Below are 27,825 nucleotides of genomic sequence, written 5' to 3'. Positions count from 1 at the left end.
AGGCCATATATTGTAAAGACTATATAATCCAGACACTCGTGTCTTAAAAAACAAAAACAGGATCTGAAGGAGAGATCAGGAAAATCTTGCTTTTCTGAGCCTCTGTGGGGTTTCTTGTCCCTCTGCACCCTCCACACACAGAACCCCCTCCCCTGCCCACCATATTCCTTCCTTGCTTCATTTTCTTTATTGTGAAGAAGGAAAAAAAAAATGAGGTCAGAGAGACAACAAAAAACTATAAGAAGAGGCAAAACGAAGTGTGACAGCATTGCAGTAAGTAAGGAAACCCCAGTTAAGTTAGACAGTCATGCAGTCTGTATTTGAGCATTTCCAAATAGATCTTGATAAATGCAACCCAGCTCTGCACATTTTACATATCCCCTTTGCCAAAAGGAACAAAGGTAGTTGTTGTAATGCTCGCAGGAGAGGAAAAGGGGGAAAAAGAGATGGATTTAATATACATTTTTTTGTAATTTTTTACTATTTTCAGTTCTACTCTCTGAGGGAGCTGATGAACGAAACGCTTTCAAGCAGCTGCCTGGCACTACTATATAAATGCTGGGGAAATGCATATCTTGCATGTGCAGGGGGGTGGCAGGGGCCTGTGCACTGTCCCCACTGTGCTGCTCCCTCATTTCTTCTCTGCAGCCCTAGGAGCCCCTTCCTGTACATTCTGCACCACTCTCACTGTTTCTCTCTGTCACTGCAAATGCCAAGCAATAATTTGGCTACTCTTTTCTCTTTTGAAAATCTAGATGTTTTAAACTTTGTTTTTAATAAACAGCTTGTTGAAAAAGTTGATAGCCTCAGAAATGCAGTTAATCTTTGGACAAATAGACTTTAAATGGTGAGCTGTTGTCTAGCAACTGTACTATAAACTGCCCTCCATTTGTCTCCTGTGGGTAATCACTGATTTCTAGGGGATTAAAGCTTAAGTAACACTCCAATCTAGGTGCATGCATCACACCACAGTGTATTACAGCAGATTACTCCTCCTAGTATACAGCTTGCTTAACCATTTAGAATCACAACAGAAAACTGATGACTGCAATGATAAGAAAATGAGCACTAGCTTGTCAAATAATTAATATTTTGAGTTACAATATAGAACATTCTAATGGCAGTCTCATAAGCATTTCTGTCATATGGAAGGGTGGGGTGGATAAGCATCAAATTAGAAGATGTCCTGTAGGCTGAGCCTGAGTTATTTCAAATATATCTTGATAGCTGCTGTCCAACAGCCTCTGCACGTTCTCTGGCATTTGCTGCCTCATGCCACAGGTATGGAGTTTTACCCTCCAGTGGTGTGCAGAACCATGCCGCAGTGAGATACTACAACTCACTCGTGGGCGCAGAGGCTCAGGACTGATTGAACTGACTCTCTACGTGTTGTGAATACAATTTACTAGATGCATCTGCTTCCATAGATCACCGTCTGCTTAAGAGACTGAAAACATGTGCTGTTGCTAAATCGCTGCATTTAACATCTTCCCCAGTGAAGCTTCCCTGCGGCATGTACTGTCTTTGGTTGCTGATAGCCTCAGCGTAACGCTGGGTAATGGATGAATGGGGTGGCCTGGGGCTGGCCATAAGGAAAGAGAAATTGTTCGGCTGAATTTAAATGAAATTTAAAAAAAAATAAAAAATCACAGGCTCTAGATTTAGAATAAATCTCAGCATCTGTGGGATTAGAGTTTCAAATGTTGACTTCCCACGCTGAAAGAAATACAGGTCTGGGGGTGGGTAATGCTTCATATCTTTTGGAAAACAGGCGTTTAACTGAAGGAATTGCTTTCAAGACATTTGTCTTAAGATTTACCTGAAGAATTCACATTTTAAAGAGAACAAATTTGCTAAGATCTGAAGAAAAAAAACCGTGCTGGGGTTCCCCGGTTCCACACCCTCCCCTTGTGATCCTACTTTAATGGCTTCCTCATGACCTAGAAGCAGCGACTAAAAATCTTCTCTCACCCCTGCAACACTCAGACTCTCCAGGCTTTAAAGCGCAGTCAGGAGGCTGCAGAGGCGGCTCACTCACTTCGCCTGTCCCAAACCCAGTGTGCAGGAATGTGTAAATTGTTGGGAACTCCCCCACTTTTCCTAGTCCAGCTGAACTGGAGTGGCTCTTGCAGCTTCTGCAGCAGCAGCCCCTTCCAGCTGGAGGCTTGAGTGGAGCAAGTATGGGGAAAGTGGGGAACAGCCACCCTGAAGGGAAAGACCTCTCCAGGGCCAAGTCGGTGTAAGTGTTGCAGTATGCCAGCTCTTGTTTCCAGCTGTGCCAAAAGGCATTTGGTGTTCATGGCCAGCGCTTGGATGCTCAGCAGGTTGGTGGAGCAGTGCAAGGGGCATCCCAAATGCTGGCTTGAAACCTGCTTAGATACCAGTGCTTTCCACGCACTGGGTGGGTGACTCGGGAAAGAATCCACGGATAGAAGTGATACCCCAGGGAACGTGGGCTTAATTCAACTGCCCACAGGGTGCTCCCGTCTGAAACACCACCATTTCAGAAACCGTTGTTCATAAGCGGTTGTTGGCAATGGGAAAGGGGTGATCCTACTTCCCTAACTGTGGGATGTAGGCTTTAAGGCCTTAAGATGTAGCGACAAGGAGATTTTTGTATCCTGCATCTTTCTTAAGTGTTTCAAAGAAGCATCAGTTAGACCCACCGAGGATACGGGCACCTTCCAGAGCTCTGCCTGCCCTGGAGTGGGAAGAGGTGGCACAACTTTCTTTAGGAGGCACTACACAAACAGCGTCACCCCACTGGGACTTGTTTGAGTTTTCAGTTCCTGCCTCCAGAGGATCTTCCCGCTGTTGTGTCCTCCAGTCTCAAATCCCCAAGCAGTTTCATAGGTATTCTTGTCTCATTTCTTCCTACTGATCTCTCCTGAAGGAGGTGTATCTGCTAGTATTTCTTGAACAACACATCCCATAAAGTTTCAGTGATATAATTAGGTTATACACTGTATGGAGCAACAATTAGATTCCTTATATGCTCCGTATATGTATTAGAAGAAACTAGAGCATGATCATCTTCCTCCCTCCCTCCGCCTCTCCCCTTTTTTTCTTTAATTCCTTTCTAGATGAGCTCAAATCCCTCCATTGATTTCAGTAGACTCTGGAACAAACTCAAACACAGTATGGACAAAGTCTTAGTCCTGTTGAATTTAATGGCAATATTCCTGTTGTACTGAATTTTGGACAAAATTCACTTTCAGATGAAAGAGAATAAACAATTCAAAGCCCACTGAGACTAATGAAAATCTGTCAATCACTGTCAGTTAGATTTGCATGAAACCGTGTAAGAGAAAATAAGACATATTTGGGTAAGACAGAGGCAAAACCCCTGCAAATATGGTGTGAAAGCAGTTATGTCTCTGGTACCGGAGGAATCTGGATCACATAATGAAAACTAATGGTTAAAAAAATATTAGCCCTGTAAAGGTGACATTATGGACTGTGTCAGCTTTTGAGATGTGGTCATTTCAAAAGCCAACAACCTTGATAATGTCCTTTGGAGATTATTGTTTGCTAATAGTGTACATTAGGAATCAAGCAATCATAGAGAGAGTAATTAAGCGCATAATCACAGATATTTTTGACATCTGTCTACTTTAAGGCTCCATGGCATTTTTTTGCATCTCCCCCCCTGCAGCCTAGTGCCTTCAATTAATTTATCATGACCATCTGTGTTGTAATTTTTGCTGCTCAGCTTGCCTTTCTACATCTGTTTTTTGGCTGAATATTTCATGACACTTCATCATTTTCACTCACAGTGCTAAAAATACAGAACTAATATTTGCTCAGTTAAGTTGGTCGGTTAAGATAATCAGCAATTAAAACAGTGCTGCTGTTCAGTGACTCTTTATAATGGCGAGCAGAAAGGCAAGAAGGAAGCAACAGCATTTTAAGAACTGCCTATCAGGTTTTGTGGTGCTGCTTACCTCTGGTGCACAGAGTTAAAACCATCAGTGGCTCTGCCAGCTACTGCAGCGCACGCTCTGAATCCCCAGCTTACCGGGTGTTTCCGAGAGAAGGGGATATGTCATGGCTGGAGGATTATTGGGTTGTTGTGCTCTGGATAATCTCCATGCGTATAAGTGTTTCTGAGGGCCGTAGCTAACTGCACTCACTGCATCAGGGTTAAGGATGCTCTGAAGAACACAAGGATCGGCGTGCCTCCAGCCTCTCTTCACTGACTACAGCACATCAGAAGGAATAAGCCATTAAAGATGACTGCACTGAGTGTGCAATGCCTGCAGCAAAGAAGAAACATCTGTAGGTTTTTGCTTCCTAGTGCCGCTGAGGTTAGGGGCAGAGTGCTCCTAGTATGTAACTCATTCCACCTCTCTACAGTGAAGCCAACAATTCCTATTGCTTTCCCAGAGTCCTTTGAAATGTTTAGCTTGGGGGCTCATCCACAATAAATATTTGGCCATGATACAAATCTTTTATCTGAAGTCACTGCTTCTGCCTAATTTTCTTGCCTTAACTTTCTTCCTTTACTCTAGTCAATACTCATTTTAAGCAATCTTCTTCCACTCCTGGCATTATAGCACCCCATGATTCTCTTTTCTATGGCTTCAGGATCTCTAGGTTTTAGTAAACCATAGCAACTGTCATCTCCTAAAAGAGGGAAGGAGAGCAAAAAACCAACATCAGAGCCTACTGAGATACAGTAACAGGCCTATCACTCAGGAGCTTGTATAAGGTGACAGGAGAACGGATGTTCACTTCAGCAAGAGCTATCTTTGCAAGACCATCATGGTATGTTTATCCGAAGACGAAAGTCCTTGATGAGGTACAACCCTCTCTGTAATAGACTTACCTAACAGGTTTTCCTGAGAAAGACCTGTATACCGTGTTCTTCATCCAGCTGTGCCCTCGAACACAATATCCAAGTATCTACCTCTTCTACTGACTCAGGATACTGTTTTCTGGATGGGGCTTTGAGCACCCTGGTCTAGTGGAAGGTGTCCTTGCCCATGGCAGGGGGGTGGGAACTAGATGATCTTTAAGGTCCCTTCCAACCCAAACCATTCTATGATGATTCTATGTTTTTTTTTAACGATCAGTGGTCCCTGATAGCATACCTCTCGGGTGAGGTCACGCCCCGCAGCAGCTGAGGTACCAAACCCAAGCATTTAAGCCTTGCTGGGCACAGCCCCACACCCTCCCATGAAGGGAGAAAGGAGCAGCCCCACAGTGAGGGGAGAGAGACAGAGAGATTCACTAGAAGAGACACGGTAACACTGCCGGTTTTTCTCAGATGAGCCTCAGCCACGAAAAAGCTGGGGACTGCTGCTAAAGACTGAATGAACTTTCTCACTTTTGCTCATAGTGCACTTCTGCGTGGGTGGGCTGACTGGATTTGAAGTAAACAGCAGGAAGAAGATCTTCCCAGTGAATGAAAAACTGCTTTGCTGAGGGAAAACAAGTGCTGCAAAAATATGACAAATAGCTCTAGAAGTGGCACTTTTCTAAGCAAGGTTTTAAGCCTATGAAAAAGGCAACGTTCGCTCTGTGAGCCCCATTATATTCATTGACACACTTCAACTTAGCCAAAAACCAGCAGGCCACATAGAACCCTACCACACTATATTTGATTTTTGTCAGTGATTAAGTGAGATTATTTGCTTGCGGTTGGACCCATGCAGAAGACAGCAGCAGCATGATTGCTACCAATTGAAGAAGTCCATCTTTAGTGCCATTGTCAGAGGCCTATGACTTTGACATTGAAATGTGAAGGCCCTGCCACTAACATCACAGGGGCTGCAGCTGCGGTGTTAGTAACATGCTCAGATGAGTCAGGGCAGCATCTGATAAATCATGAAAAACAGCAGTCCCAAACGGACAGCACTACGAACTACAGTATGGTGAACCTTGATTGTCATGGCACATGCTGGAAAATGGACCGCTGAGTAAAGATTTACTCCGTCTATGTTACCAGAGTGCTGCTACTAAGCAACTGATGGTTTGAGTGCTGACTGATCAGGGAAGTCATACCAGTACAACAGTCTAAGAATCATTGGTTTCAACTGCTAAATAAGGTATAGGAGAAATGAATGACTTTCCCATTGTGAGGCTTATATATCTGCAAAGAACTGCTCCTGAAGATATTCCCCAGCCTTCGGTGTCTCTGATTCATGGCAGGAATTTCCCTGGATTTCACTGCATTGAAAATACAACAACTCATTTACCTGGTACCTAAGTATTTTCAATATGGAGTTTGTTCTGTATTAGTCAGAGCTGATGACTTTTGAAATAAGTTTTAATGGATGGAAACATAATGGTCTTTAGCCATGTAAAATGACTTTCAAACTCAACAATCCCGTGCTGAGCAGAGCATACCCAGACTGTTACAAGCCTCTGCAAGCTGGGTAGTATGCTGGGCTGGAGCTGAAGCTCAGGACGGACACATAATCCTCCAGAAATAATTAGAGCAGAAAATGCTTCTAATCTCTTTGTTAGTCTGGTTGTGCTATTTGATCTAATAATAAACTAGACATTAAAAGAAACCCACCTCCTCATACATTTTAATTTAGACTGCACTGGGCATCTTTTAACCTGTAAATGTTTAGCTGGTCTGTTTTGATTTATGCGTGTACTCTATGGACACACACGGTCTGAAACGCCACTGTCTCCTGGCTGTGCAAGCACAGGGTAAATACCAAGATGTCAGAACCTGGGCCCTAACTTAGGAACGCTTTTCAGTAGGGACTTGCTTGACTTTAGACACACACTTGGGTTTCACTTGTCCTCGGGCGGTGTCACCGGTCCCTGTGCTTTCCTTAGCCAAGGCCACGGCTCTGCGGCCCTCTGGCACGGCTCGGCGCCCCTCGAATCTGGCGGGGGTTTGGCCAGCGACGGTGGGGAGGTCTCCACCAGGTTTTGTGCTGCGGGAAGAGGCAGGGTGAGCGGCCGTGGGCTCGCAGGGGTCTCTCCAGCCGCGCCTGGCTGGGACCAGGGCCCGCTCCCTCGCCGCCCGCGGCCCCATGTAGCCGCCCGTCTCTCCGGCAGTCTCCAGGCCGGTTTTCGCTCCTTCGCCACCCTGCTGACCCCTCGCTAGTCACAGCTCTGCTCACTGACCCCTTACTAAACACAGCCGCTTCTCGGGGTTGCCAAAACCTCCGCGTCCCTCGCAGCTCCCGGTGCCCAGAGCCCCTCTTGCAAAGAGCCCGTTTCTGAGACGAAGCGCTGCCCTCCGACACCGCCTGCCCTTCACCTTCCCAGCAGCGCAGCTACCCCCCCCCCACCCTCCTCCTCCTCCTCCTCCTCCTCTTCGCCTCCCACACGTCCTCCCAGCCCCCGCGCCGACCCCTCGTCCCGCCTCACCCCTCCGAACCCAGCGGGACTCCGCTGACCGAAGCCCCTCGGACGGCTGCGGCTGTGACTGACCGCCCTGGGAAGGGATAAATGAAACTGAGCCGTTCACCGTGCCGCTGCTCAGAGGTGAGTCCCCGCGGAGGGCCGGCGCCGTCCCGGGGCCGGGCGGGCGGACGGACGGACGGACGGACGGACGGACGCCCCGGCGGAGCGCGCCGCCCCCGGGCCAAGCCGCTTTAGCGTGGTCGCTATGGCAACAGCGGCTGCCGGCGGGGGAGCGGCGGGCGGGCGGGCGGCGCGGCTGGGGCCGGCGGCAGCGGGCGGTGGCGGCGGCTCCGCTCAACTTCGGCGGTGTCGAGGCGGCGCTGCCCCGGCGCGGCCGCTCGCCTCAGCCTCGGCGGCGGGACGGGAGCGGGTGGCCGCGGTAAGGAGGAGGGGACGCCGCCGGCGGCGGGCGGGCTGCCGCGGCCGTGGGGACCGCCGCGTTTCCCGGCCCTCGCCGCGAAGCGTCCGGGGTTGGGGTTTCCGCGGAGAGCGGCCCTCCGGGCGGCGTGGGCGCTTGCCGCCGGGGTGGGTGTCGCTGCCCGGTACGAGAGGCTCCTGTGAGGGAGCGGCGGCCGCGCGTCAGGGCCGGCGGCTCCCCGCAGCCCCGGCGCGGGAGGCGCGGAGCCCCGGGGCGGGGGCACGGGGCGCAGGGAGCGCAGCCCAGCTGTAACGGCTGGAGAGAGTCCGAGTTCTGCGAACTGCGTTCGTTCCTGCGGAGCGTCGGCTCGTCCGCGGACTAGAAAACCCCGCAAAGTTTTCAGGTTTTGGAGGGATTTTCACACGGGTGCCGAAGTCTGCCTAAGTGGAGGGGTGTCAGCTTTCTGGCGGGCAGCTGTGGGTTGTGCAGGTACTGGACAAAACCCCAGTAGCTCCAAAGCACTGCTGCCAGCCCAGCTGCCATCCCTCGTCACCAGGGCTAATCCCTACCCCAGCGCGGGCTGAAGCTGCTGTGCCATTTTAGGGGGCTTGACGTGAAGCCACGTCCTCTCCCTGGGCCCCTCTCCGCTCTCGCTGGGTCCGTCCGTCCGCGCAAGCAAGCAGCGGGAGCCCCACCGTCGAAGGTGAGGCGGGATGGGTGGGCAGGGAAGGGGGCCGGGGTGTCCCCCCAGCCTGCGTGCCTTGGCGCTGGGGGACCGGCTGCGTGGAGAACGGGCAGCCGAGGAGGAAAGCGTGGTTTGTGCCGCCTTTTGCTTGTGCCCGCTCTTGTTCAGGATCTCTCGGGTTAGACATCTGCCCTACCAAGCGTCTTCGGTGCGGAAGTCCAACGTGTAGCAACCCCGGCGTGGTACTACTGAGCTCAGTCGGGTAGCTTTGGAGTTGTGGTAGCGTAACAGCGTAGACTACACTGTACATCTCTCAGTGCTAACACATTAATTAAAATCTGTCTCAAGGCAGCGCTCATCACTGCTTGTGTGGCTGTGCTCTGCGGGTGGGCTGTTGGTGGGTCATCCAGCTACTGCGGAAGAGAAGCACGAGCTTTCCCACAGCTCTGCCAGTTGCTCCCTATGCTGTACACGATCTCGACAAAGACAGGCTTAAGTTTTCATACTGTAAATTTAGCATTTTTCTGTTGAGTACTAACTTTAAAACAACATGTGTTCTTTTAGCAACTCCTGTCACAAGGACCAAACTTTAATACTGGTCTTCATATTCTCCAGTACAGGGAAAACTCCCACAAGTTAATCGCTGTGCAGTGAACTGAAACAGAGTGAAACTTTGGGGATCTCCAGTAAATATTTTTTCTTACAGATACTGTAACCAAGGTTCAGTACTGAACAGAAATGTACAACCATCTGTTAAAATGCATTCTCACCTTATGATGTAATGAGTTACTCCTGCTTTCACAGCAGAATCAGTCCTCAGTCTGGATGGAGAATGCACATCTCGCCCACCCATTTTCACAGCCTTTAGTCTCATCTGTGCCACAATATATGAATTTAAAAAATCCCCAAACTTCAGTGGACCTGACAACAGAAGAAATACGTTTTTGAGTGTGAGTTTCAAGCTCTTACTTTATATAATTCTATAGATATAAGTATCTACTGTGAATGACAGTATTAGAAACTGCAGTTTGTGACATTACTGCCCCTTTAATAACATTGTGTAGTTACAATGATGGTAGAATAGAGAGAGATGAGACGAGGGTCTCTCCGAGTTTTGATTTTGAAAGCCTTTTGTGCTGGAGCCTTCCATCAGATGCTATTGCTGCTTTATTGCAGCAACACTTTTTTGTGGTTTGAGTATTTTTAATAACAGGAAAGCTATGTGTCTGTGTTACATTCTGAACTCATTTATGTGGCTGAATGAATGATGAAGAACACTTTAGATCCCTCTGTCCTGACTGGAAACCTGACTTTGTAGTCTGCAGAGATCAAAGTAAGATATAGAATGAAAGGTGTGTTTGATCCACTACAGCAAGATAGCCATATCTGAGCAAAATACAGGAGTTTTAAGAACAAGTTAGGCAAACAGGGCAAATCGGTGTGTTTTAACTTTCTGGCTTCAGCAGGTTTAGGTAACAGTCCAGTGTAAGTTATATGTGTGTTTTTATGGTTGGTATTAGAAAATATTGTATAAAGCGTGAGTGGGAACTTGGCATGAAAATAGTCCTGGTTCTCAGCAGATGGAACTCATTTGCTCTGATAAGCAGACAAACTGTAAAATGCTACTCTGCTTCAAAAGCAGATTTGAGTAACGCCCACCTTTTTGCTTCTGCAGCTATCACAAAGATTATCTGCTCTAGAGAGTCCGAGCCATTAGTAGAGCTCTAGGCTATTGGGCCCTGCCTTCACTTTAAGATCTGTAGACTGGATTTTCATCTGGAGTTAATCAACACAGCTCTTTTATTTATTTCAGTGAGGCAAATCTGTTTTATATTAGTGCAGCTCTGCTGAAGATTGTGAAGCTGTACCAGTTAGATCAGCTACCTTTTCTCCTCATGTTTTGACTAGTGATTGAAAAATACCTTTCTCATTCATACCTGAGCTTTGACCCCAGTTCATGTTGAATTCTTCTTTCTTTACTCCCCTTGCAATCAAAGTGCAGATGTAAAGTGCACCAGATGATAGGCTTGTTTTCTGAAAGGTTGAAGCTCTAAGAATGTATTACAAACTGCACAAATGCTGGGGAGATGAGAGCAGTAATTTTTGCGTGTTCTCAATTTTAAAGAGTTTCATTACAAAAAATCTTCTGAGGGCTACTAGCTGTAGAAAATGTGATGTACCCATGTATACCATTACTGCTGTGGTATTTTCAGAAGGCCACTCAAGCTTTGCCTTGGTAGAAGTGGTACCGCTTTTGTTTCTCTTTTGTCTTGCAGCACCTTGTGATATGCCCTGACTGTCCTCCTGTTATGCTACCTAGCGGTGACTTTTACAGTCGTGCACATTCACAAATGGCTTAAGTGACTTGTAACTCCCTGTGGCAATTACGCCAGACAAAGAGCCAGCCTGTTTCTATAGTGCTGAGAATGCAAAGTCTGCTGGAGAAAAACTAATACAGAAATTGTACTGTATGCCGAACAGCAGCATGCTTCTCACAGGTATTTGAGAGTGCTTGTCGTTCAGAAGCAGACTCGGGCAGCATCAGGAGCTGTCAGCCTGCAGCAGGCTGGTTGGACCACGAGCACTGCCCTGCTAGGGGCAGACAGGCATTACCTGGCCCGCAGTGCCCTGCCACAGTTAGCTCGCTTCTAGACACTGCTGTGAGGCTCTTTTTGCTTTCCTTAAACACCTGCAGCCATGAAGACTTGCCAGTTATGTTTCATTTGAAGTGTTGGCTTGATCCCCCATGGTTCTGTTATTCAAAATTCCCTGCTACTTGTAACAGGGTCATGTCCCTGGATATATTTTAACCACTGTGAAAGTTTTTTGTCCACAAGTAGCTTGTGTCCATCACAAGAGAACTGGTATGCTTGTAAAGCAAAACGCAGGTTCTCTGCTGTGGTCTATAAGCAGACCCTGAATGTCCCCAAGAGTTCACTCTCTATTGTGCAGGTCAGAATGAGGAATGCTGCTGTATTAATATCCTTATATTTGCATTGCTTTTAAGTTCCCTGATTGAAAAGCCTGTCTACTGCTTTTTCAGCATTAATTGCCTCATAGCCACTTTGGGAGACAGATGTCTGAGGTTATAGTAATTTCCAGTGAGATAACAGTCGCATGGCAAGTAGCTGTGAACGCCATAGACTTCCATGTCACTGAACAAGAAGGGACATTCCAGACAGGTAGGAAGTAGGGTTCTTTGGGCCCTTGTGAGGTAAAAGGCTCTGTATGGAGAGGACAATGGTAAGCAACTCTGCAGAAAAGCAGTGGAGAACAGGGATTCTTTTACAAAGCTATGGTGGGCTATTTATATATAAAATTGAGAAGGTGTTGGCAGCAGTTTCTGAATTAGAACTTGCTAAGATTCTTTGTTTGGAACAAAATTAAAATATCTTTATCACAGGAGAAATAGAATTTGGGGTTCATCTATGATGATGTCGCTACTTGATGCTACTTCATGCAGGTATAGCTAGCAGCATAGCCATGACCACAAATTCTGCCTGAGAAGCTGGTTAAATGTTGTATCAGTTAGCACATACAGACTTCAGAGATGGGTGTAGCCAAACCAGCCTTAATCTACCTATGAGCTGCAGTCCAGGGAGATACTAGATAACCTTTGCTATCTGAAGGACACTGGACTTTTCTGGTTAACGTAAGCCAAACTACTAAAGAAGCAAATTAAAACCAAAAAAATTAATATGCTCTGCAATTTCACATCATCTGTTTTCTCCATGACTGCATGTCTTTAAAAAGTACACTTACCACCACAATTTGGGGATGGAGTTTGTCCCACTTCTTTTAGAAATAACCTTCCTTGTTTATTACCCTCTGCTCTGGCATGTGTGGAAAAAGGCTGAGTGGATATCTTGCATGAGCAAATTCTGTCTCTCTGCTCTGTGACTGTAGTAGTAAGGAACTACCACCTGCAAGAAGGGAGGGAAGGCCTCTCTCGGCTCCTTAGCCCCGTTTGTCGATGTGCTTTGCCTGGATGACAGTGGATTTCCTGGGACTCTGTCTATAGCTAGCCAAGTGACAACATTTCCATTGACATCACTAGACTTTGGACTGGGCTCCTCATCCAGCCCCTTAAGACTTTTCTCCTTCTGCTCTGACACGACTACCATACCTCTAAGACTATTGAGAGTCACTGAGGGTTGTCAGTAGTACTCCCGGACTGTCAGACTCTGAAGGCAAAGGGAAACCACAGGAGACTTGTCAAGCTGAGGACATGCCTTTATAGAGAGGCCAGCTGTATTCTGTTCTATTTTTTTCCCCCCACAAATGCTCATTTCCCAACCTCTGCCTACTCCTTTCCTGTCCTGGAGGATGTTGGAAGCTGTAAACCAGGAAATGGATCAATGGAAAGGGAATTTTTTATTCTCAGAGGTTCGTCTTCTACAAGGCAAACAGGTCCTGCTGATTGACTCATGATTTACCAGAAAGCAACCCTGCTGTAACAAGTCTTAGCAAGTGGTGATCTAGCCTACAAGAGTCTGAAGACAATGATGTCTGTCAGGCCAAATTTGGCCAAGGAACATCCAGAGACCAAGCTATGGAAACATTCCCTTTGTTAGTAAAAGAGCTAGGAAAGGCTGAAATCCTGTTTTAGGAAGGTTAAAAAACAAATAAGACGTGTAGACTTTGATACTTCTGATGATTCTTTGGTCTGTTCTCTGGAGCAAGAAGGGGAAATATTGGAGAAGGTAAAAAAGTGGAAGATGAGGTGAAATTGTACAGAAAATGCTGCAAGGAGAGAATGGAGAAAGCTGTAAAGTATGTGAGAAGGAGAAAAATGCAGGGATTGCTGACAAAGTGGAGAACAAAAATGAGATTGGGAGAGAGGCAAAAAGCTTCTTTAGAACTAAAGCTAACAGGAAACTTTTACATCAAAAAGTCTCAGTAATAATTGCTAAAAATTGAAGAAACCCCTCAGAGGCTGTGTGAGAAAGTGAGGTATTCCAGACTTTAACTTAGCTAAGGTAAATGCACACTTGAAAGCTTGTGAGGTGGTTGGTCACACTTGCAGTCAACTTTGTGAGGGGAAGGTTTGTCTTCTAGACAAAGGTGTAGGGTCAATGAGGCAAAAGTCTTGAAACTCAGAACTGTCTCCAGAGTGGAACTTACATAAACCACTCTGAAATTTTTCTTGAATAACATCAGAGTAGTTCACCAACTGGATTAACGTCAGCTCCCAGGACAGCCTCTTACAGGGAACGACAAAATGGACTAATTGTACAACATAAAGATCTGTATTCAGATCTTTTTCACTTTATTTCTCTTTCTTCCTTTCTTTTAATAATTTTAACGTGAATGCTTGCAACGTGTATATTTGTCCTTTTCCCCAACAAGAAGGTCAGGCTGAAACTTTTGCTTCCGTTGGTTGCCCACATCCTGCTGACAGTCCTTTGAGTCTTTCCTAATAGGAAAGCCATTTTGAGTCATTTAATGATTAGCCTGCCTGTGAACTTTAAATTGAAAACAGCAGCAACAATTAATGGAGCCCACAGTATCTTCTGCAGGCTGAAAAGACCAGTAGTGGGAAGAGTGGTTGCTTGTCAAGCCTGCTAAATAGCGATGGCCAGTTTCCAGGTCTCAAAAGGAGGAGATGATGGATGAGAGATGGGGAAGGAAACAAGCTCATACAAACAAGATTCCCTTAGGAACAGCCAGCACAAGCTGCCAGTGTGCAAGAAATGCTTGGATAGGATTTTCTTTCATTTCAGAACAGGCCATTTCAACTGCAGGTAAGGTGTGTTCCTTGCTTTATAGTCTTCTCACGTGGAAGTAGATTTTTCAAGTAACTTGAGGAAGACAAATGGAAGTCCTGTTCAGAGTCAGTGGTGTTCATGTTCCCATATCAAAAGCAAATCTGTCTGTTGCCAGTGTTTTATGAAAGCTCTGGGATAGTGCAAAGCTTGGTTTCAGCAGATCTTGCTAAGACAAGGTATCCAAAATATGTTTGTAACTGATTGTCCTCTGCAATACTAGTGCTAGGCAAAATGGTTCTCATCATGCAGAACTACTTGCTTTGAGGGAGACCTGCGAGATAAAAAGATAAGGCAATAAGAATAGTCCGGGACCATGTGAAAGCCAGAGCAGGTCAAATGAAAGCCCAGGTCTCCTTGCTGTCTTTCCCAGTTCTGACCACTAAATTCCGCCCTTGCTCCTCTGCTAATGAAACCAGCGGTGAGCTAGGAAGAGCTGGGAGGACATTCTGCAGCTTCACAGTTATACTGCTTTATACTGGTTTACCCCTAACGCCACTGAAGTCAGCAGTTAAACCAATGTGAGACCATGTCATAGCCAGAATAAAAGCAAGTAAGCTAACTCTTTGCTGATAGACTACAGAAGGGCATGTTCATCTTCATTGGGTGAAGGTGCAGATGGAAATAATGATATCTTAATTGGTCAGATACCTGTAAAAGCTTATGAAAAATTCCTATTGTCAAGTGAGCTGAAAAGAAATGGGAGGCCAAATCTTTCACAACCACCTGTGGTCTGTTCTGCTACTCACTTTTGCTAGCAGAGGACTCACCAATGTGATACATAAGGGGTGATAAGACCAAGGGAAATGTCTTAAGTTTTAAGATCTTCATCCTTAATAATGTGTAACAGTGAGTGGAGGCCACCATGTAGCAAGATCCAGGTACATGTTAGGATGGCGGGATTATAGAGTTGAAGCTCTCAGCACTTCAGTTTCAGCCCGAGTTCATTCGTGTGTCTTGGGCACGTAAGTCAGCGGCAGGCAGCCAAAGAGCTGTTAGCTGGAGTCACCCTGGCGATGCAAGCACATCAGAGGACCTGCTGCTCCTCGTCCAGAGCACAGAAATGAGACAGGAGCAGGATTACTTCCAGCAGCTGCTGACTACGGCTGGTACCATAAGGATAATCATAGCTGATACTCCAGGGCGAAAACAGTCGCTACAGCGATTCCTCATGTATAAGCACTGTAAACTAGCAAAGGTGTTAATGTTTATACAGGCCTGTAGCCTTACACACCTAGGTAGCTGGATCTGTGTCCTGTGGAAGATTTCAACCCTTTTATGTCTTCCTTCTGAAGAAACCAGTATTGCTTGCTGGAAGAGGTAGGATATATTAGTAGAGAAACTAGTCCTTTGATGCAGTTTGGCAAGCTTCCTGATTCTAGAAAAGCCTAAGCATTAGACCCTGAAGTTGTTTTAAACTTGGGATGCTGTACAGACTATCCAGATTTGTGGAGCATTTTCCTTTAATGGTGTGACATATTTAGATAAGATGAACATTTTTGAAAGAGAACAAGGCTACATTACAGCAAGTGATAAAGGCATAAAAGGAACTGAGGCACCCTTTTCACCTGGTGCAGACGGTGACAGTTTTCCAGACACTGAAGGCAGAATCCTGTAGACCATTGTTCTTCTAGGGAGTCTGGGAGCTCCTGGCTCTCAACTCTAGTGGGAGTACTGGGTAGTTAGGAGCTTCTGGTGATTTGCATTGTCACTAAAGGCTCTACGCCCTAGTATGGTAGCTTAAATCGAAAGAGTATTTTTCTCCCTTTTATGTCTGTCTTCGTGTTTGTGTCTCTCAGTAGTGAGGATTTGCTCAGGCCCTGCAGAATCAGGCTCTTTAATCCATTGCCCTCATGTTAACGTTTGACGCCATATCCTGCTCGAGCTGCTGCCAAGGAGCAGCCTTTTAATAATCCCAGCTGCAACCATTATTTGTGCCACCCCTTCTCCCTGGGGACTAATGGAAGGGAGCAACAAGGCACATAACTGTGCTGTGTGAAGAAACAGATGCTGTTTTGCTCCTGTTCAGGTCCCTAGTGCCTGCTTTGGACTCCAGTGTGTTTATATACAGATACAATAGTTAATAACTTTGTTCCATGCATTGTCTTCTTGAAGTGACTACCTGAAGGGATTGGCTGGGTGGGGAGTTAATTCCATTTTTGATGAGCTGATTGGTGCAGTTTGTTCTGCCTTCTAAGTGCTGGCTAACTCCCCAGCAGCAGAAATCTCTCACTTAGAAGCAGTAACGCTTTAAACCTTGATGTGCTGCCACATCTCTCTCAGCCCAGCCTCAGTTCCCTTGGCGCTGGTGGTAGTGCCCAAAGTGTGCTCTTCCAGCATAGCTGACAGTTGGACTTCAGCTCGTAGAAGATGGCACAGCCTCCCCTTCTGCATGCAACAACACATTTGCAAAATAATGGTTAAAGCTCTGCCTGGCCTTGTAGTTCATGCAGCTATTGTTCGTGCCAGTACTACCTAAGTACAGGTGAGCTCTACCACTTATGTCACAGCAAGCAGCAAACCCACCCAGGCCACCTATCCTCCCCTCTTCCCTGAGGATCTCCTGCTGACTAGAATGTGGCTCCCAGCAATAGTTTGACTGCATGTGTTAAGTTTTTGCATGTAAGAGGCTGCAAGGTCATGCCCTCCCATGAGGGTTCAGACAGGCAAGCCATAGCCCCAGCCCTTCCATGTGGGCAGGAGAACACTTCCCCAGCCTAACCCAGAGGGAGCAAGGTATCCTTATAACTTGACTTCAGACATAAGAACTGTGACTGTCATTTTAATTACGTAGTGGCTGGAAGTTCAAGAGAAATAGTGCCTCTTTGCCCTTTGTCTCACCCTCTGCACAAGCTGGGTGCTATGGGTGAGATTTCTCAAGGTGCGCAGCACCAGTGAGTTCTAAGTGGCTAATCCAGGAGCACTTTTAGGTGAACAACAGACTCAAGGGGTATGTGTGGGAGAATGTTCTCAGCTGAGGTGTGTTGATGATAGCACTGTTCTTTTTCTCTCCCTCCTCACGCTCAATCCGCTCCCAATGAAGAAACACAGAGCGCTATGTCATTGGCATCCTGGTTCAGGTGGAATGAGCCCTCAAACCGCATTTCCCAGAGGAACCCCACAGAAATGGTGGTTGAGACACTAATGATGGAGCTGAACTGGCAGACCAAGCAGGCAGAGAAGCAGCAGCGAGAGCGGGAGAATGAGTATCGCAAGATCAAGACTGGGGTGGACTACGGCTGGCTGGTCAGCTATCCAAAGCAGAGCTATGATATCAGCCCAGGAGAACGGCTGCAGCTGGAGGATATGTGTACCAAAATACATCCTTCCTACTGTGGGCCTGTCATACTCAGGTACAGTAAATGATCTGATGCTACAGACCTTTCCTTTCCCCCTCTACTGTTTGCGACATGTGAGGAGGGAATGAGAGTTGTTAGCACTAACAAAACAAAAACCTGGCATCCTGTACCATTAGTCATGTTGTGATGGTGTCTTTGTGGAAGAAGAGAAATCTAATGTTTTAAGTCAGTTTAACATGGTATCATTTCCTCCAAAAGCTACTAAATGTCATTTTCCTCTGAGACTGGGTTGAGTACTTCATGCTCCTGAGCAGCCAGGGAAGTTTTATCATGCCTGATAAACAGTTAGCATTTCAGTATTGTGATGGCTTTTGCTTCAGTCTTTAGAATTGTAGCATAATTGGGGTTTAAAGGGAGCTCTGGAGGTATGTATCTCAACCTCCTACTCAGAGTAGGGCCAACTTCAAAGTTAGATCAGGTTGCTCAGGGTCTTGTCCTGTCCATTGTTGAATATCTGTGAGGATGGAGATTCCAAAGCCTCTGAACAACCCGCTTTGGTATTCGTCCGCTCTCCTTGGACCCTTCCTTCCTTGATTTCAGCTGTGCAGCAGGTTTGTGAAGGCACTTGTCCCCAGTGTCCAGACTAGCCAAGAGGTGCTGTTGTGTTCTTCAGCCTGTGAGCCAGGTGTTCCCAGAGAAAGGAGGTATTGCATGCTTCTCCCTCCACAGCCTTGGCGTGGAGTAGGATGCAGGCGGGGCATGCAGTTGGCTTGCATAGGTGGGTGGTGCTTCTACCTTCTGCAGCATAGCTGTAGACAGAGCCTCTTGGACTTGGTGTTGAGATTTTCAGGTGCTAGACATAGGACTGCTGCTTGCCAGCTGAGTAACCTGTGAAATGTTTTCATAAATGGATCTAAGTCTGCTGTAGCATGCAAACCGGAAGTGAGAAAGGTGACCCCTCCCTTGGGGGGAGGGTCTTCCAAGTTAAACCCTCTCACTTAGAACAGTGCAAGTGAGGAGTAGTGACTCTGAAGTCCACCTTAGCCAAAGCAAAGTTGTGAAATGGGCCTTTATAAGCCACTTCCCTTGTTCCAACATGTTCGTCAGTTGGGATTAGAAAGAAGACAGTCCTGGCAGGCCATATACAATGGGGTGCTTAGCACCCTGCAGTCCCTCACTGCATATGGTGGCACCTGTTTTCTCATGAGCAAATGAATCTACAACTCCTGAACTACAAGCGAAGAGGGTTGGAAATAGCTGGTCCTCTGTCTTACAGTGGGGGTGGCCAGGAAAGAATTCCAAAGCTACCTCTCTAGGCCCAGTCTTGTCCGAGGCTGAAGCTTGGAAGCAAGCTGGCACAAGGCTTTGGCTTTTGCAAGGTTGCTAGGGTGGCAGAATCAGAGATTTGGGATCATTCAGGGGCTGAGTTCTCTCCAGTGAGTTTGCTGGGAATGGTACCTGCCTTGTGTTTGTGTAACTCCAAACTATGCTGTAAACAAGCCACTACAAACCCCGTGGGGTTCTGAGTTATTTTCACCATCCCTAGGGCCACTGAGCAAGGCCTGTCTGGCAAGCAGGCTATTTCCATGAGAGCAGGCTTTGGTTGCCGGGGTTGGGAGGCCCCAAGGTTCATCATCTCCTTCAGAAAAGAGTATTAAGCTGAGCCATGTCAACTTGCTGCGACTCTGCTTTTTTCTTTTTTTTCAAACTGAGATCATGCAAGATGCGTGATTTCAGTGCAGCTTGTAGTGGTTGTTCACTGTTGTTCAGGATTCAGCACACTGCTCACAGTAAACGTACTCAGCGACACTGGTGGGCTCTATGTGGGTATAACTGAAAAGGGATAAACTCATCCTTCTATAAATTGCTATTATAAGGCTACCAGAAATTGTATTACAGTATGATTCAAGACGTGGCATGTTTTTGTTTGTTCTGTACTATGGACTTTGCATGGTTAGCAGGGCCACATTTAAAAAATGAGGCTTGCATAGCCTCTGTTGGTTCAATTCCATGACTGAGAAGAGAATGTCATAGCCACAAAAATGCCAGAACTGGACTGGGTCAAAGGTCTGTTTGATCTGATGTGCAATCTGTATGTGAGATAATGGCCACTAGCATCAGTGTAAGAAAGAGAGAAAAGAACAAGGCAAGCAAATAAAACAGTATGGACAATTACAGTATCTTGTATATTGCCTCCAACTTGCCGTGCCTTGTAACTTGGAGACTTTTGGAGCCAGAAGTGGTCCTTCTGTCTGTAATTGCCCTGCGTGGCTTTTTCTTTCAGCAGTTTGTTTAGGTTGTGGGGTTTGGTTTTCCTTTTTTGAACTCTTGTAAACTTTCAGCATTTGTGGCACCCCGTGGCAGAATTCCACATCTGAACTACAACTCTGCTGTAAAAAACTGTATTTTGCTTATCTCAGACTAATGTGTATTAGTTTTATTTGATAATCCCTTCTTCTTGTGTTGGAAATGTGAAAAGTTGACCCTTCTTCTTTTCTACCTTCTAACTGAGAACCCTGTGGTTCAGAAATTTTCATTGCTGCTGTGGAAACAATGAAAAAGAATGGAGCATGCCATACTAGGAGCTGAAAATGCACAGGAGAAATAAGGAGCGCGCCATCTAACTAAGAGACAGCCAAAATTGGATAAATTCTTCTCTCAAAAAGTGAGATAGCATGGAAATTTTAATAACTTCCCCAAAATTGCACAAGATGAGTATAATAGGAATTCAACTGAAATCTTCACATTTCCAGTGAAGTACTTTAATCACAAGATCTGCTGGTGTTTCCTCTTGAATATACTGTGATTTTCTAACGTGTAGTAACTTTCAGAAAAAAGTTCCACCAAAAAAAAAAATCTACAAGCTTGCATTTGGAAATTTAAATGCAAAGCATGTACCTTACTGAAGCCCTTGATTCTGTCCAAAATATTAAGCTTGATTCCTTCCCTTCCATCTTGGACTTCAGATGTCTTTTTTGATGTACTCGACAAGCGTGCAATACTTGAATAACACAAGTACCATGCATCTTGCAAGACTGCAGAGTTTGTTTTGTGTCATGCAAGGTCTCCTTCTTTGTGAGATTCCAAGCTTGGACTCAAAGCCCGAACAAAGCATTTTTGTACAAGTTGTCAGAGATGTCACTTTATTCTCCAAAGGTCTAAATGATTATCCAAATTGTCCTTTTCTGTGGCTACAGTCACATGTACTGAGAGGTGGAGTTTCCATAAATTTGTTTCTTTAGATGTGGAGGAGGCTGGAAAGGAGCACTTCTTAAATGGGAGGTTTTTTTCAGATCCAGTTGGCCTGTTTTGTATTTTGGGTCAATAGAAACTTTTCTTTTGAGTCTCTTGAAATTCTGGAAGGATTCAAGTACACTGCAAATACCATCAGATATCTGGACATTCTGATTCACCTCATACCAATAAAGCTATTGCATTTAGGTGTAACTTTGCTTTAGATTACTGGGTTGAAGATCGCTGACTATATTTAAAAGTAAATCCTGGAGGCATTTGAAGGAAGTGACAATGACTTTGGTGAAGCCCTTAATACCTAACTGCCATGGTTAAACTGAATGAGTAAACTAGCAGCTTGCTAATACAGAATGGTAGATTTTTGCCATCTTTAGTCAGAGCGTTAGCTCTAATCAGAGCTAGTTACAGTCCGTTTCATTTCTTTCGGTTTCAGCAAAAGTGAAACAGTTGGTTTCTGTCCTTCTGTGCCCAGAGAGAAACAAACAAAAAACCCTAATATGGAAATGTAAACCCACATTTTGTGATCTGAGATGTTATTAATACCACAGCCTAAGTACTGCAATTTTCTAAGGATTGTGTAGAGCAGAAGAGGACTTCCTAGCATGCTTGAATGTAAGACAAATGCCTAAAATCAGAAATGGATTTGTTTACAATTGTGACCTTAAGTTTGAGGTGATGTGACACAAGTGTTGCAGTTAGTGGGAATGCCATAGTCCTTTTGGGAGTCAAGTAGCCTCTAGCAAAGCTATTCATAGCTTTACAATATAACCAGAATTCTTGCTCAAAATATAGATTCAGGAGTCAGCAGCTAATTATTGGCACTAAGCACCCCACGTTTTCTTTGAATGACTAAATCTACTTAGAGCTCCCAGTTCAGACAGGCACTCAGCAATACACTGAACTATAAGCATATTAAGTCCACAGACTTCCATTGCATTTAACAGGTCTTTAATGTTCCGGCTGTACTGAGGAAACCAACTGAATTGGGGACCTACAGAATAACATGAGCAGGTGACAGTGCTTTAACAAAAGCAGTGCCAGTATGAGCCAAGTGCAGCCAGATTCTTAAAATCCAGTGGCCGTATGAGTAAACGCAAGGGTCACAATTTAAAGAACAAATTTGTTTGAGCTGTGATTAAAACACAGCCTGGACTGGGGAATGTGCTCATCCCTATGTGTGCATATACACACTCCCCAGGCTTCTGTGCTGGCTCAAGGTGAGTTTTGTTGACAGTCACGTCTAAGACTGCGGGACGAGCATAATATATTATAGATTAGCTACCAGTAGTATCATAACTTGTTTCACAAATAAGACAGACAGGTATACTTTTCTTATGAGTAAGGAAACCCTGTGGAGGGATTTCTAGATAGGGTTGTGAAGTTGCCTAGTTTGAAAGTATTCCATGCAAAAGTGTAAGGGCGTTAACCTGTGCTAGAAGATAGGTGAGCCTTGTGCAATTTTGTGTGCTTAATTCCAGTGAGCAGCTTTGTGTGGAGTTGGTTTCCCAGGATACAAGCCCATATTCCTTGATTCCAGTGGTTTTACTGTTTTATACGTTGCGTGTTTTGGGCGGAGCAGACTGCTGGATCATCCAGCACATCAACTGGCTTTCATTGATAGTTGGGCAAGATGGTTTCAATTATACGTAGGTGGCTGCAGCAAACATCATCTATTTTCTGACACACAGACTGGTTTAGCTAGACCTGAGCCCCTGACAACCTGTCCATCCTTTCTGCTGAGACATATTTGTAGTACACACACCTTTTGGAGTTCATACCTGAGCTGTCCCTTACACAGACATGCTGGTACTGACATTAGGTGGGCGTTAATAAAGGGGCAAAGTTAGTTCATCCTAGTAGGGGAGAGGAAGGGGCCCCCTTTCCCTTCTCCTCTGAATAAGACTGGCTTTTCTTTGGGTGACTGGCAGACAGTCTGTTGGATTGCTTTCTCTCTGTTTCTTAGATCTGCTCCATATGAAGTAGTTTTTGTATTGGTCCTGAAAAGTCAGGTTTAAATCTTAACAGCAAAAGCAGAGTTCACAGAACAATTCTTGCTGCCATAGCTAAGGAGAGTGCAAACAGGCAGATAGCTATGAAGGTGGGAAGCTACATGGATTTTAGAAAACTATTTCAGCTAGATTGGTTGGGAGTATTATTAGCAACATGGGACATTAGCATTAGAGCTCTGTGCTCAGGGGGCAAATTTGCCATCGTACCACCCATTTTCCCTCTTGTTCCCAGAGCCTGTCACTGGTCCAGTAACAGCCTGACATGCTGCTACTTGCTCTGAAGCCACAATCCAGCAGTATGACACACAGACTTTAAAACTGGAGGCAGTGATGAGGCCTTTTGGGTGCACAATTGCCAATACAAAAGAAGAGGATGTACTGATAGATATATATAATATGACAGCATCTGTCTTTAAAACACACAATAACAGGATGACTCATTCAGTTCACCTCTGCAATAGAAGTCCTTTGAAGGTGCTTTCCCTGGTATAATAATAATAATAATAATAATAATGTTGCAAAGACTTGGGTTTCGATGGACTCATCTGTCTATGCTTCTGACTCAGATAAAGGAAAAAGTGTATTTATTATGAGAACTGTATTTTTGGCTCTTTGATAATGCCACTGAAGTGCCCTCTCAGAAGGAAGACAGGATGCTTGCAATGTACAGCAAATCTGTTACCACTGCTATGTGCTAACCCTTGGCAAGACCTAGTCTCTTGCTCTTACAGGCTCTGCACAATTCCGTTTAGCATCACTGTGTAAGTATTTGCGTACCAGTGTGAACTGCAGTGTCTCAGAGGCTTTGTGCACCCAAATGTTCAAAGTTTAGAGGGTTTTTTCGGTCAGGGGGTGGAGGAAGGAGATCAGGAATTCAGCCGGAGCAATGGTTAAGGAACATCTTGGTGACTTTGGTAGGTTTTGTGTCAAATTCCTCTAGCTTGACCCCGAAAGGGACTGGTGCTTCTGCTGATACCAAGTTCCCTCAGCGTGCAGTACTGGTGTCTCCACAGCTGTACACGTAGCTGCCAATACTTGCTGTGAGAGAAGCACACTGAAATATCTGGGATACAGCATGATGTAAAGATCTATGTCCAATACCAGGCCTCCACAGTAAGAGTCAAAAGGTATAAATGTACAAAGAGTCTTCTTGGTTTATCTCTGGTTTTCTTTCTGTACATATAATCTTGGGTACCCTTTGGTACACCATTAAGCAGTGCAGTTCCATAGTGCATTTGTTACATTGCTAGGGCTTATCAAAAAAACAAGTGGGATCTTACTCTTATCAGCTTCTGCTGTATTAGGCTTATTTAAATGCAGTCCTACTATTTTCCATCCTCATTCAGTTCTCTTGGAGAAAAATATCAAAATGCTTACAGACCGTAGACGCTTTACCTTTCATGAAGTAGAAATACCTGGATTTTAGTGAAGTACTAGTTTAGCGTTCTGTCTGCTTGTAGATATAATTATGTTAAGAACTGAATATTTAGTAGAAGAGTAGTCATATTACCATCTGTCATAAACACATATTATTACAGAACAATCAGAATACCTATGTGACCAGTGTGTGAGCCTTGGGAGTGGATCCCACACTCTCCAGGCTGGGGACCAAATCGCCCAACAAGGTGTCAGCAATGGTATGTTCTCCTCTTGGCCCAGCCAGTGACTTCAAGAAAACTATCCTGCTCTGAATCTCATCTTCCTCACCTGCAAAATAAACAGTGATAATTCTTCACTTCCTTGGTATTAATCTAGCTTAATATACATCAAAAACCATTTTGACCTCTTTGCTAAGAAGGCAGTGGAGTAATTCACAGTTGTCTAATTAGATACAGCATCATGCTGCCAATAAAGGTGTTATCAGCTGAGTCAGTCCGTTATCTTACAGAAAGCCATGGGAGGAAGAAATACTGCTTCACTGAAATTTGAATATTGAGAGACTATCAAACATGTAACAAAAGGAAGAGTTTTACAGGATTTTGTTCTGTCTGGTGGCCACTGGGTAATGCTATGGGGAATGAAAACTGGAAAAAGGGGGAGTCTAGTGGGACTTTCCCTGGTTTATCCTCAGCTTCTAGTAAGCAGTTCAAGGACTACTTGAGCGAGGATTTACATTTGGAAAATCACGTTTCATCAGCAGTGATGGGGACATTTTCCACAAACTTGCCTAATAATTTTGGTTTTTAAGCGATTGATAGCACTGAGTTCTGATTTAATAGGTGATGTGTGAGAAGAGCACTTTCTTCGCTTTCACACTTGCCACCTTCTAGCTTTGTTTGGTGCTCCCTACTACTTCTTGTGCTTATGAGAAATGGTGATTCATTGCTTCCTTACATTCTCTGGCTTGCTTGTGATTTTAGAGACCTTGAGCCTATCTTCAGGGCCCCTCCCTGTTGTTGTTCCCTTCAGTCCAGGGAGTCCCATTTTGCAGGACAGTGCAAGTTCCAAGCCTAGCACAGTGACTTGGCAGCAATCCCTAATTTGATGTTTTTAATCAAAGCTGTGCCTTGACTGTGCTTTCAGATTCCGGCAACTCATTGCTGAATATGAACCAGAAGTGCAGGAAGTATCCCGGCTCTTCCGCTCTGTCCTGCAGGAAGCTGCTGAGAAGATCAAGGAGGAGGAAGAGGCCAAGAAGCTTGCCAGGCAATGGAACACAAAGAACAAAACCAGCCTCTCCTTAACAACGTTTAAATCCCGGTCCAGGATTTCCCCATTCATCAGTGACATCAAGACCATCTCTGAGGATGTGGAACGGGGCACCCAGCCCACCAGGAGGGTTTGGAGCATGCCAGAATTTCGGAATGCCAAGGATTACTGACTCTATACTGACCAAGGTTTTTAGACAGTGATCTCTCAAAATCCCAGTTAACCCTTTTTTAGCTCTACTGTTTCTACTTTGTTCCGGCTCTCTCTTCCTGCCTGTCTCTCTCTTGGAAGTTGTGTCCATAGTAACTGCTGCTGATGCCCACAGTGTGTGACATAATTTATTACCAAACATGCTAGCTTTTCCTTTAATTTTGTAGTTATTCCACAACCTTAAGGGCAAGGCTCACTTACTATCTCATTTTCATTACTGCTTTCTTGTGAAAAATGAATTAGCTTTGTGATGTCTGTCGTCTTCCCTTTTGCCCCCCAGCCTGGATGTAGTTATCTATAAAAGCTTTTGGCCCAAGCTAGTGAGAGCTGCTGGCTGGACCAATCTTGCTGAAAGCAAGGCAGCCACTTACATGAGTAAGGCTTGCATGATCAGGCCTGTGAGCTAAAGCTAGTATCTGATTTGGAACTGAACTTCCTTTTCCAACTAATAACCTTCCTCAGTGCTACAACAAACTTCACAGGTAACCTCAGCACTGCTCTTGATCAGCTTTTTGCTGACAGTTAGCAATCCAACCTGAGTAGAAACAGACCCAAGCTTTTTTAGATGAAAGACCAATATTATTCTATAGTAACCAGTTTAGGCATGCTCAGGTTTCTTGGGTATTTTCTCTTTTGTGCATGCAGAACCCCCTGAACCTTGCACCTGCAGAGCAGATGATACAAATTTAGCAACTTGCTGTGTAGATATACAGGTGGATACATCAGTGCTGTGTCAAGTGCTGTTCTTGGTCCTCAATGTTCTGTCTTGCTGAGGTAAGTGCTCCATCCCACATGCCAGTAATAAGTCAGTGGGCCAAAATTAATGTTTATGGCTAAGCCTGAGAGAGTATTGAAGTATAGTATCAACGTATAGAGAAGGGTGAAGGGAATCAGCAGTCATCTACAGGGTTCTTTGTACAGCTGCAATAGTTGAGATCATTTTAACAAGCTGCTTCTCTAAGCGACTGAAGGGCTCTGGTAGATGGAGATTTGTTCCCTTAGTCTTCTCTCTTGAGTGTTCAGAAGAGAGCTTTCCAGTGTATCACAGGCTGTTGGCCAGTGAGTTGATACTATTACAAAAAATCTTTAATGCAAGCTGGGTAGCTTGTAGGCCAGCATGGCTCTGCTGAGACCTTGAAGAAACAGGAAAATGCTGCTGCAGAAAAGCTACCAGGGCCCTAACTCAGCGTCTGTAAGGACAACTCTCACCAGCAAAGGAATGAGAGTGGCACACTGTGAAGATCATGGGTCTTGTTGAGAAGCCAAGGGCTAGGATGCTTTGTGATGACCAACAGGAGATGAGGATTTCCCTGTATGACTGGCTTTTGGGGAATCATCCCTGTGGGGTATAGCCTCCTGGAGGACCCTGTAGCTTTGTTGTTCTTTTACCCATTTCCAACTCCTTTCCCTGGGGACCTTTGCAGCACCATGTGGGTACTACAGCCAAGACAAAACCCTTTGAAGCTGTGCCAGCTCTGGGAAGAATTCCAGCACATGAAATCTATCCTAGAGTAGAAACGTGCAGTTTCTTCCAGAGATTGGGGAGGGCAGCATAAAACAAAGATCAAGATCAAACCCTTAAGAGCTCTCTGAGACTGTGGGATTCTGGCTCTTCCTCTCTCCCCTTTGGGCTATCTAAGATGGAACACAAGGCTTTCTTACTAGCACCAGGCTGTAGTTTCTAGTCCCTTGGTAAACGCTGCTGCCAGCAACCCTCCTTGGGCCTGAAAGCAGAAGCTTGCTTTTAATTAAAAACTCAGGGCTTCCACTTACAGCATCCAGTTTGGGATGGGCTATTTCAACTCTAGGTCAATGAGGGAGAGTTTAAAGCCTTCCGACAATCAGCTTGGTGTTTTTCGGCTGTTATGTCCTTGTGAAGTAATGTGATTGTGTATATGAAGTAAAAGACAAAGGCTTGACATACTTAGCGTAGCTGTAGCTGTCTAGAAGATGTGGGATGTCTAGCAACAGATCACCACAATTTGCAGGAAAACTCTTGTTTGGCAAAAAGTTAACCATCGTTTTTATATACATTTGCAAGCTACTGTATGGTACTGAAGGCTGAGATGAGTTCACGAATTTCATGCTACAGCTCTGTAGTCATTTTATTTGCACTCACGTTCTATTTTGACACCTTCAGTATTGACTGTATTGATGCAATATTTGATGGACTGCTGGGAGAGATGGGACACTCTGACACACTGACATAAAGCTCTTTGTTACAGTA

The 27,825-nt window shown here is 45.2% G+C and overlaps 1 protein-coding gene and 1 long non-coding RNA gene across 5 annotated transcripts in view; one reads left to right on the top strand and one right to left on the bottom strand.

Moving 5' to 3' along the window:
- The window catches only part of LOC142360475 (uncharacterized), a 20,562-nt gene extending 13,073 nt beyond the window's left edge, over window positions 1-7,489 (bottom strand). Inside the window, exon 1 of the long non-coding RNA XR_012763084.1 lies at window positions 7,336-7,489. This is a non-coding gene — a long non-coding RNA (uncharacterized LOC142360475). The remainder of the gene's footprint in view (window positions 1-7,335) is intronic.
- Window positions 7,336-27,825, top strand: RD3 (RD3 regulator of GUCY2D). Of its 4 annotated transcripts, none has more exons than XM_075412963.1 (3): window positions 7,336-7,452; window positions 17,223-17,532; window positions 25,263-27,825. In XM_075412963.1, exons 2-3 carry the CDS (start codon window positions 17,237-17,239, stop codon window positions 25,558-25,560), a joined length of 594 nt encoding a protein of 197 aa, XP_075269078.1. In that variant the 5' UTR covers window positions 7,336-7,452; window positions 17,223-17,236; the 3' UTR covers window positions 25,561-27,825. The 4 variants fall into 4 exon arrangements, with proteins under 4 accessions (XP_075269078.1, XP_075269076.1, XP_075269077.1 ...); XM_075412961.1 differs by lacking the exon at window positions 7,336-7,452 and adding an exon at window positions 7,639-7,750; XM_075412962.1 differs by lacking the exon at window positions 7,336-7,452 and adding an exon at window positions 8,053-8,432.

The sequence above is a fragment of the Opisthocomus hoazin genome, chromosome 2 (assembly GCF_030867145.1).
Source record: "Opisthocomus hoazin isolate bOpiHoa1 chromosome 2, bOpiHoa1.hap1, whole genome shotgun sequence".
NCBI classification, from domain to species: Eukaryota; Metazoa; Chordata; class Aves; order Opisthocomiformes; family Opisthocomidae; genus Opisthocomus; species Opisthocomus hoazin.
Note: the sequence above shows the minus strand (reverse complement) of the source record. Positions and strands in the feature narration are given on the sequence as shown.